Below are 10,038 nucleotides of genomic sequence, written 5' to 3' on the forward strand. Positions count from 1 at the left end.
GACGTATAGTCCTTATGTGTTGCATTATCTCCTACATGTTCTCATCCTCATTCGTGGAAGTTCTACGCCACCACTAGTCGCATCACCTGTTTGTGTCTAGCATTGCTTTGTAGGTCACGCCGCACCATCACGATGACATGTCGTCTCCTTCTTGCTCTTACCGTTTATACAGCCGCTTCACTGGATATATTCTTTAGTTATTTTTTTTTTGAAAAAAGATATATTATTTAGTAGTCCCAGTTTGAAGCAAGAAGTCAGATACTCCGTTCCACATTGAGCCCAAGAAGCATTATCTTTGCAAGTGATACAATCTTTATTGAGGTTGAGTCTTTGTTGAGTGACTTATTACACCAGTAGTCCCTGACGTTATTTACATTTTAGAGTTTATATGTCCCTTTTGTGTTTGCGCCTTTAGCACTCAATTTATATAGGATAGGTTCTTACAAAGCAAAGGCTTATATTTTGTTACAAGTTCTATGTAACACCATAAAAAAGAATCACACTTCAACCCTCCTTTGGACGAAAGATCATAGAAATTTGAAGGTTTATTAATCCTATAGAGCCCCTTTCCACTTTATTTTGTATATATATATATATAAACACCCAAATCTCCCTCAAAATATTCGTTTGTTCGTTCGGTGCAACCAACCTACCTTTTGTGCAAATCCAGCTACATGGAGATCCACTGAATATGACATGGCATTAATTTTGGATCACCCATATTTAATGATTTACGAATCCTCTATCAAGTGGATATTCTACATTTAATTTTAGATCTTCTCCATTCAGAGGATTCCATTTTCTCCCCGAAAAAAAAAAGAAAAAAAAACGAACGCCCTTTTGGTCTTTGCACAGAACCCCAACCCACGTTAGTTTCGACGGAATTCCGTCCCACGGGCCCACGTGTCATGGACATACGTTCCGTCAGTCCAGCTTCCCGTCAGCACACTCAGCGCCGTAAAGCCTCCCCCCTCTGTCGAGCTCGACCCGGTGCAGTACAACGAACGGAGACGTCCGGCGATGGGTCTCTTCCGTCGTGTATCAGCGTCACGTCCTTTTCGCCGCCGCCCGTCGTCTCCTCCCTCCGACTGGCGGCACACCTACCCACGTTCGCCACCGCGGCCCGGCCGACGGCAACTGCTGAACCTGAACGGCGTCGCGACGCGTTCACTACCGAGGGGCGGGCATCTATCCGCCACAGTTTCGCGCGTAGGCCCCTCGAGATCCACGTAATGACGGCCCACACCCCCCCGGCCCGGGTCCTTTAAATGCGGGGCACGCATGGAGGCCGGAGCAGACCGCCACGAGTCGAGTAGTTGAGCAGTAGCGCTTGCCTAGACTCCCCGTCTCCTCCTCCCTCCTCCCGCCGCCGCCTACGACACAACCGCCCCGTTCACGTGCCCTAATCCTCAGCGGCAGCTCCTCCTCTCCGTCCGTCCGTCCGTCCCCCGAAATGGAGCCCAAGAGGTCCTCGCCCCAGGCGCAGCCCCAGCCGCGCGCGGCGACTAAGAAGTCGCCTCCCCGCGCTGCCGCCGCCGACGCCGCCATCGCCGACTCGCCGCTCAGCAGCCTGTTCCACCCGGCGCCGCACGGGGTACCCGTCTCTTTCCTCACGCCTTCTCCCTGTTCGGTGTTATGTCTATGTCACTATGTGGTTCGGTGGCCGGCGTCCGTGCTGCCGCCCGACGTGATCTCTCGCGTGATTGCGGCGGGGCAGACGGGCAGGCCCTTGATTGCTAGATCGGATTTGTCTTGTTATTGATCCTTCCTCGTTCGCGCTATGATTTTAGTTTTCGTATGACGCCCCGTCTGTTGGAGTGAATATGCGAGAATTTTGGTAGACTTTTGATCTAGATACGCCCGTCTCTCCAAGTGGATACCGATTATCTTAGAGTATCCCGTTGTAATAAGCCTTATTAATTTGGGGGATTCATGCTGTGATGTTTTCTTACGGGTGAAGGATTCATATTGTGATGTTGCCATCTAATTTGGACCTTTCCCTTTTTTGTTTTGTTTTCAAGGTAAACGGCAAAGAGCAGGACTTGTACGCCATTCTCTTCAAGGGGCAGAACGGCAATGCTCAGGCTAGCATGACAGGTAGTTGCACAACTCTCTCCTCTCGTCTCGTCTCGTCTCATATTCTCCTTTTTGCCATTCCGGTACTAGTACTACCGTGGAAATGGAACGGAATAGTACGTCACACATCTATATCAATGAACTGTTTTCTCTTTCAAGAAATAGCAGGTTACTTAGTGCCGAGGAAGCGTTGGAAAATTTCCAAACTCAAAAACATTTAATCCCTCGAAAGAAAATCACAAAAGCATTTAAAGCATGTATAACTCTTGTCTGCATCAGTTGATCAGCAAAGCCCACCTACCTTTACTTTCAAAAGGAGAAGAGATATAATTTCACTGCCATATAAGTTTTGAAACTTTCGAGCCTTCATCTTTGGTTGCAATTTTCATACTTGTACAAGCTCAAGTACAGCGTGTACATGTTGGCTATCTTCAACCAACCAGAAATTTCTATTTCTTATTCTTGTCCCCACAAAAAAAAATCTTTGGGAAAGTGCAAAAGCCTTGCATCTTTATGCATTATATATAATTGAAGGAAAAAGTTGACAAGCCTACGAGTAGGCCAGTTTCAATCACAACAAACGCCACAACCCTAAGCGCTAAACTCTGCTGTTAGTCATGTCAACACATTATGGGTTGTTTCTTTCGTAAAGTAATATCGTCTTGGTGATCTATCTTGCTTGGTTTGAATCACTGAGAAATGCAACGACAGAAAAATGACCAACATATTGATTTGTCTTACAGATGGTAAATCCCAGTGGAGTCCTGCTAGGGGCCGCACAACATATACCAAGGATATCAAGTATGACTCGGTTGGTACATCATCTTGTTTTGGTTCTTCTGTGCACTATGGTGGCCGAGAATATTATGGCAGCTCTGCACCTAAGCAATCCGCGGAATACAGTGATGTAAGAAATTGCTAAACAAAAAGCATAACTCATGCTTATAGTTCACAAGTACTTTCACTTTTTTTAATCAGCACTTTAGGCAACCAAGGTTTTGAACGCTTTTGTTTTTCATTTCAGTACAAGGTGGATAAGAAGGATCCTGTCGCAGATTCTCATGGCGATTGGTGGCAAGGTATAATGTTGTTGTATATTTGGACATATGTTATTTTTGAAGCTGTTTGGACATATGTTATGATTGAGTTATATGGTTGACTGATGTATTTATTTATTTTGTTACCAGGCTCGTTTTACTACTAAGCAAGAGCTTGGTGTCCTCTCCCTTTTCGAACAAGGTAAAAACAAGGACCTTACTAGCTATTGGAAATTGGTTACATTATTATGGTTTGGTCTTGCTCTCTGCTTACTTGTGATATGCTATACATTATTCAGCTTACATAGGCAATCGATAATTGTCTGGAAAGCGATAGGGGGGCGTATGCCCACCTGAGCAACTGATATCCACTTTTGCTCACTTCGCCTCCGCATCAGTTATCGTGTTCACAGATGCTGATCTTTATCAGAAAGCGAACATATTGTCGCATACTTTGTTTCAGAAGTCAGAATAGTTAATACATACAGTAGTAAACTTTGAATTACTCGAAGCTTAATATGGGATAGAATTTAGTTACTAGTGATATGAAATATTTCACACTCTCACCTGATTTTTTGTGTGAAATTTGCCCAAACCAAAATTCAAAAAAAAATTTAAAATTGCCCCAACCCAAATTCTTCTCCCAGTTCTCTAGAGAGTATATTTCTTCTCTTCCTTTCCTATTTATAATATCACCATATACGAAGAAGAACTTTTATTTATTCACCCGTGTTGCCAGTGTCAAGGCTTTAACGTCAATGGCGAATTATTTTTCTCTAAGTAACTAGCTGTGGGGTTGCTGTACAGTACAATGATGTAGTTGTGGTTGAGATAAGATAACAAAGATCACTTGGAAGAATAGTAACGTCCTGGGTAAAAACCGTAGTTAACGCCCTACTTTTTATGTCATAATCACTACGTTTAGGGAGTTTAGGGTCAAACAATTAGTTGCCTTAAATGTAGTCTGAGGACCTAGCGTTGTATCCAGTTCAGTTTGGGTGAGAAAGCAACAGCAGAAGTATGCTCACCACTTGTGGGGATGTTCCTTTAAGTTGTATTGCTTGCTATGCCATTACTTTCGTTCTCTGTTCCTTTAAGTTGGATTGCTCGCTATACCATTACTTTCGTTTTGAGAAACAGAATTACTCGAAAAGAGGATACGACTCAGGCTTTAGTGTAAATCACTCTTGGGGATCATCATATTTTTGTATTATCGTAAAACAAGTACTGAATTTCTAAAAAAGGCATTTTAAGCAACTTGTGTGAATCCTAGTTTTTAACTAAGGTTCCCTAGAGCCCCAGTGATGGCAACATAGTCAGAACCAAGTTATCAGACGTAGCAAAGCTGCGGAATGTTTTGCGTCTCCTGGTGATGATTTTTATCTACCTAAATCATTGTCATTGGATCGTTTCCTCACCGTTCTGTTTCACCACTGTTGGCAGGAAATCGAAGGGGAGAGGTGTGGAACCTAATTTCCTTGATAGCAGTTATATACCTTACATAGTGGAGAAACATTCGCTCATCGGTGGTGGCAGTATTTGGATGCATCATCACTCCTGGGCAGATGCTGTGTGTGTGTCTGTGTGTGCCTTTACCTTCTTCTTATTCCATAGCTTGTGCTTTAGCTGTGAAATGTAATGAACCTACAAGTACCTAGAACTTGGTGTCAGGTTGCATAAAGGGTCCCTATTCCATTCCGCCCAACCTGGGCAGTCTGGTCTCTGACTCCTATACATAGTATCAAACCTGTCCTGCTTGTACCGTCTGATCCTCTCTCCAGACCAGAAGCGCTGGAGAAGCAGAGATCATTTACATTGTACTATTAAAACGGTACTGTTGGAACTTCATATAAGTTTGGGAAGTGTTCTTGTCAATATATCATAAGATTTGGGAAGGTACTTCATTATATTATATTCCAACAGGGGCATTACAACCACATTATTTATTCATAAAAGATTCAAGTAAAAGTTCCACATGACAAAGATGGCATCAGGTGTATGCCATCTGCTCTTCCAGAAGTTCCAAGAGTGTATGCTCCTCATGGCAGGGTGTATGCTGCACAGAAAAACAGAGCAAAGCAAACGATGATGGCTCCAAGGGACAGAGCAGCTACAGAAGAAACGATCGAACATTATCAGAATAAATGAACCTACGGCCGCATTTGTAGCCGATGGGGCGGTTGGCGATGGCGCAGCGCTTGGGGATGGTCATCGCGACGGCGGGCTTGACGCCGGCCTGGCGGGCGGTGCTGGACAGCATGACGGCGCACAGGCACTTGGGGCTGCGCCCGATGCTGCGTATCTGCGCGCAGCAGCCGGGCGCCACCTTGGCCCGCGGGTTCTGCGTGGCCGCCGCGCACGGGGCCAGCTTGAGCGCCATCCTGTCCGCCGGGACGCGGCCGCACTCCCCGGCGCCGCGCGCCGCCCCGAGCCCGGCCACCAGGAGCATCGCCAGCATGCAGAGGCACCTCGCCGCCTTGGACTCCATCTCTCCTCAGCTGCAGCTACGCTTCACGGTTCTCTTTCTGCAGTGCACACTCGGATGGACGGATGGTGATCTTCTCGGTGCCTCGGCCAGGGTATATATACACCTCTCCGGGTCATGGTGGATTGGTGGATGGAGGCCATCGATGGCCGCGTGAAGATTTCGCCCGGGTAACATGGTGTGGAAGGCCCGGAGTGGAGGGTGCACCACCGCTCCGTTCACTTCTCTTTTGCCCGCGCGCGTGCACTGAGCCCTCCGTAGTTCCATTTCGAGCACTACCTACTGCGCTCCACTACGCTGGAGATCGGCCACGTATGGCCTTGCGATGGAAAGATTCGGCTCGCCATCATTACGGGTATGTCGGCGCTGCGAACACTGGCCGGAGTTCTTGAAAACGCGAGCACCAAGCCACACTGCCTTTCCGGTTCTTCAGGTACCTGAAACGGCAGTAGAAGCTGCAGGTTTTCACTTTTAACTGGAAGTCTGTGCCAATCCAACTAACTGGTGCAGGTAATTATCTGAAGATTTAGCAGGCAAACTGAAGTCTCAAATCATGATATTATCTGAATCTGATCACGAGGTCTGCAAACAGCAGGACACTTCGTTTTCCTTTTTCATTCTTCTTTTGAAGGCAAGCAACAATACATAGCAGCTTCTTCTCGCAAAAAGAAGCAGCAGCGGTACTCCATAGCTAAGCACTAAGAGTTAAAAATACAGTAAGAACGTGGGCACAAATATAGGACACACTTATGCACAGAGAGACCGGCAGGCTGGTCCCTGGCAATTCTAGGAGCCGTCCACCGGCCTAGCTTTACAGATCAGTAGTCGTCGAGACATCGATCATGGTGCTTCGGTTCACGATGATCATCCCCCTGACCTCCGACGGGCCGAGATGGTCCGTCAAGGCCTTCTTGGCCGCGGCGGCGGCCCTGTTGCCCTGAGACCGCCTACCGGCACCAACCGAGGTCCTCGGGCTCGACAGGCGCCCCGGGGAGAAGCTCGGCGTGGCGTATGCCGTCACGAACGGTGTGCCCGAGGCAGGCACCTGCTGGTAGGGTGGCACCACGGCCCTGCCACAGGCCATCTTCAGGTCTGCTTCACCCGTTGACAGTTGCTCCACATGTCTGTTCAGCTCGTCGATGTTGAGAAGGTCGTCGATGCGCGCCACGATGTTCGAGGCCAGGCTCTCCAGAACCCTCGAGTAGCTCTCCAAGATCGACTTACCCACATCCTGAAAATTGTGCACCACGCAGTAGGGTGAGTGAACTCAGTTGTTGACAGGCAAATGGGTGGGAGGACAGACGGACAAAGGGACACTTGCACAAACCTTGTTGTACTGAATTTTGCTCATGTCCAGGCTTGTCTGCGTCAGGGCAGGGAACCTCTGCTTCAGGCATATCAAGAGGCCCTCTGCTCGCTCCGCGAGCAGCTCCCTCTTCTCCGAATCCATCAGCATGTCTCTCACCATGCTCCAGGACCTTGCGCTGGCGCTGGCGGTACGGCCTAAGCCGTTCACCGGTTTCGCAGGAACCCTGCGGCGCCACACGTGGACCGACGCCTCGACACGGCTGGCAATCTCCAGGGCTTGGTACTCCGTCGACAGGTCTAGGCTGTCGAGAAGGCACTCGGGGGAGAAGTGATCCGACGTTATGTAGCGGTATATCACGTCGCCCAAAGTCGCCCTCCCGTTCTAGCATCCATAAAATTGTTCCAGCAAGCTGTGAGTAAGAGACATTGCTGAATATTGCGTACTGAAAGTAGATGATGGTAATATACCTTTGGCAGAGAGTCGAGGTATGATACAGGGACATCCATCTCAGCCAAGGCATTGCTGTTGATGGCCATAGCAGCCTTGAGGATCTGGTTCGCACAGTCGCGTTTGTGCTGCAATTGCTTCCTCGTCTTGTCACGGAGGCCCCCGGGTGGCACTCGAGGCACAGGCAGCCACCATTTGTCGTCCCGGCGGTGGAAGGCCGCCCGGAACGAGGCAGAGCCGTCGCAGTCCGCCGCGCAAATCCCTTGGTCGACGTACCAAAATTCAGTGTCCCTGAAGCTGTCCAGGATTTCCTGTCAAGTGTCGATGATGATGTTAGATGTTGCTGAATTTTTCAGATTGCTTGTGCGGTGAATTCACAGCTGGGAGAACTCACGAGGAGCATATGGTCTAGCTTCCGAAGTGCGGGCAGATTGATGTACAAATCTGACCGTGGCCTGCTTGTCATGATCTGAAACGAAGGACCCAGAAAACGTGTAAGTCAGTTGCTTAGAGGTGAAAGCTGAACTTTGATAAAAAAATCATCATTCATGTTTGATTTGTAATGCATATGCAGTAAGCCAGTAGGTCCACCCATCACTATTCCTTATGCCTTAGGAGCACGCTGATCCACTCTGTCAAAGAGCAATCGCATGGTACGCACGACATGTGGCTAGATTTCTCAATCGACTCATTGCAGTGGACTATTATATGTACTGGAGATTTGGTTTGTTTTTTTGCTTCATTACCATTGTGGAGTCACTATCGTACTCATACAAATACCTCGTATCACCAGCATGGCATCTTCTATCGGGCGTTTTAATTAAACTGCTACCCTTTGCTGTCAGATAATTAAGACAGCACGGGCAGTTGCTCTCATCCGGCAACAAATTTCGCGAGCACAACAGCATGGCACCACAACCACAAAGTTTCGTTTCCATCAGAAAAATCATAGGCGCACCTAACATTTCTCTCCGTTTATGTGGGTGCCATGGCTGCTACTCCCTCCGTTTCAAAATAGATGACTCAACTTTGTACTACTCCCTCCGTTTATGTGAGTAAAGCTAGTATAAAGTTGGGTCATCTATTTTGAAACAGAGGGAGTAAATGCGTGCTTAATAGCGATTTTCTAGCGGTCCATGTGCTACTAAAGTCCCTATCATAGACTGTTCTCGTGCACTGGCGGTGCTCAATAATCAAATGTACATTCACCCGGACTGACAGGCGAAGACATTTGATCCACCGTTTTGAACTTTCGGCTCGTGATTTCAGCAGGCCTGCTGCATCCGTAGGCTGAAAATTGTACTAGCACTGGTTGAAATGTTGGTTGGTACTGTACCTCGAGCCTGGTTCCGTCGGGGAACGACTGCCAGGTGGGGACGAGCTCGACGATGTGGTCGCTGATGCAGAGCAGCCAGTCCATCTCCCGCCGCCACATGGCCTTCTTCTCCGGTGGGAGCGGCTCCAGCCTCCACAGCTGCCCGAAGATGGTAGCTGCGCAGCGCCGGAAGAACAACATCTCACTAAGACACTAACAACCCTTCCCTTCGAGCTCATGGAGCAATTGAGAAGAAGGTGGAACACTGACCGCAGAGGTTGGTGATGGCGTTGGCGATGGCGAGCGCGGTGCAGACGCCCTTGCCGCTCCCGGACATGTCCTCGCCCAGCAGCAGCTTCGCGAACCTCTCCTTCATCATCTCCATCTCTGCACGCCATGCATGCACACATTAACATTAGCACCAGCACCTACCTGCATTGTTGTTTCAGAGTTGCTTCGCCTCTGAGGCTCTGACAGACTAGACTAGTGGGAAGCGCGTGTACCTGGCCCAGCTCTGCGCTTCTGCTTGCCGTTCAACTCGGCGTCGGGGACGCCGCTGCAGGGCGGCGTCTTCTTGGGCGCGAGCGCGAGGGCGGGCCAGTCGTCGGTGGAGGCGGCGTCGGAGCTGGAGCTGCTCCCGTCTGCCGAGTCCGTGAAGGCGGCCTCGCTCACGCCGCCCCTCTCCTCCTCCCCGCTCCCCATCGGACCGAGCCCCAGCAGCCGCGCGTGCGTGGCAGATCTACTGTGCCGTGTCGTCGTTGCCGCTCCGTGCCTCGGCCGGCGGCCGGGTTAGGCTCCGCGCGTGGCGATCGAGGAGCAGACAAATTGGCGCGCGCGCGCGTGTGGTGGTTCGAGCGTTTCTGTGCGCCTCTTTTTGGCGTCTTGGTCTCGGTTGTGGAGCGATCGGAAGCAGTGGCAGACGAAGGCTTGGGAAAATGTGGGTGGCTGGGCTGCCGGGTTGGTTGGTCGATGGGGAAGAGTGACCGTTGGGTTCTGAGCAGGGGGAAGAGGAGGGAGGGGTTTACTTTTGAGAGGGAGGGGCGGGCGGGAGGGGCGCCAACGGTGGAGTCGAGGGGGGGAAGGCGTGCGAACAATAAAGAGGCCGGATCGGCGTGACACGTCCCGCTCCGCTGCTGGTCCTGCTGCGCGCGCTCCTCCTCACACTTTTGCTGTTGCTGCGTGCATGGAGTAGATGAGCTGACTGCTCCAGCTATAGAAATACAGGTCGTGGGGTTAGCTGGGTCGGAGAGTTGGTATTCTCATCATGGGTGTTTTTTTCTCTCTTTTTCATTCGTGTAAGAAAAGGAGTGAGAGCAACTCCAACGGGGACCCAAACGTACGCGCGATTTGTCCGCTTTTCGTTCGTTTG

At 49.7% G+C, this 10,038-nt stretch overlaps 3 protein-coding genes across 3 annotated transcripts; 1 reads left to right on the plus strand and 2 right to left on the minus strand.

Annotated features, from left to right (window-relative positions):
* Nucleotides 1–1,289: 1,289 nt before the first annotated feature.
* On the plus strand, nucleotides 1,290–4,990 carry LOC119277601. The gene is made up of 6 exons (XM_037558886.1): nucleotides 1,290–1,594; nucleotides 2,022–2,097; nucleotides 2,820–2,983; nucleotides 3,101–3,155; nucleotides 3,264–3,315; nucleotides 4,557–4,990. The coding sequence occupies exons 1-5, from the start codon at nucleotides 1,454–1,456 to the stop codon at nucleotides 3,278–3,280; spliced, it is 453 nt and encodes a 150-aa protein (XP_037414783.1). The 5' UTR covers nucleotides 1,290–1,453; the 3' UTR covers nucleotides 3,281–3,315; nucleotides 4,557–4,990.
* LOC119277602 lies at nucleotides 4,991–5,670 on the minus strand. Its single transcript, XM_037558887.1, has 2 exons — nucleotides 5,268–5,670; nucleotides 4,991–5,169 (listed from the first exon to the last, which is right to left on the minus strand). Exons 1-2 carry the CDS (start codon nucleotides 5,599–5,601, stop codon nucleotides 5,153–5,155), a joined length of 351 nt encoding a protein of 116 aa, XP_037414784.1. The 5' UTR covers nucleotides 5,602–5,670; the 3' UTR covers nucleotides 4,991–5,152.
* Nucleotides 5,671–6,157: 487 nt separating this feature from the next.
* LOC119277598 (rop guanine nucleotide exchange factor 7-like) lies at nucleotides 6,158–9,711 on the minus strand. Its single transcript, XM_037558885.1, has 7 exons — nucleotides 9,173–9,711; nucleotides 8,940–9,056; nucleotides 8,691–8,845; nucleotides 7,749–7,823; nucleotides 7,375–7,665; nucleotides 6,926–7,288; nucleotides 6,158–6,829 (listed from the first exon to the last, which is right to left on the minus strand). The coding sequence occupies exons 1-7, from the start codon at nucleotides 9,369–9,371 to the stop codon at nucleotides 6,410–6,412; spliced, it is 1,620 nt and encodes a 539-aa protein (XP_037414782.1). The 5' UTR covers nucleotides 9,372–9,711; the 3' UTR covers nucleotides 6,158–6,409.
* Nucleotides 9,712–10,038: the final 327 nt, after the last annotated feature.

This window comes from Triticum dicoccoides, chromosome 3B (assembly GCF_002162155.2).
Source record: "Triticum dicoccoides isolate Atlit2015 ecotype Zavitan chromosome 3B, WEW_v2.0, whole genome shotgun sequence".
Taxonomy (NCBI): domain Eukaryota; kingdom Viridiplantae; phylum Streptophyta; class Magnoliopsida; order Poales; family Poaceae; genus Triticum; species Triticum dicoccoides.

Excerpts from the sequence above, each read along its gene's own strand:
- LOC119277601 (XM_037558886.1), top strand. The coding sequence starts at position 1,454 with ATGGAGCCCAAGAGGTCCTCGCCCCAGGCGCAGCCCCAGCCGCGCGCG. Across the intron at positions 2,098-2,819 it reads TGCTCAGGCTAGCATGACAG|ATGGTAAATCCCAGTGGAGT; the intron begins GTAGTTGCACAA and ends TTTGTCTTACAG. Across the intron at positions 2,984-3,100 it reads AATCCGCGGAATACAGTGAT|TACAAGGTGGATAAGAAGGA; the intron begins GTAAGAAATTGC and ends TTTTCATTTCAG.
- LOC119277602 (XM_037558887.1), bottom strand. The coding sequence starts at position 5,601 with ATGGAGTCCAAGGCGGCGAGGTGCCTCTGCATGCTGGCGATGCTCCTG.
- LOC119277598 (XM_037558885.1), bottom strand. The coding sequence starts at position 9,371 with ATGGGGAGCGGGGAGGAGGAGAGGGGCGGCGTGAGCGAGGCCGCCTTC. Across the intron at positions 8,846-8,939 it reads CGCCATCACCAACCTCTGCG|CTACCATCTTCGGGCAGCTG; the intron begins GTCAGTGTTCCA and ends GGCGCTGCGCAG. Across the intron at positions 7,824-8,690 it reads CCGACGGAACCAGGCTCGAG|ATCATGACAAGCAGGCCACG; the intron begins GTACAGTACCAA and ends CCTTCGTTTCAG.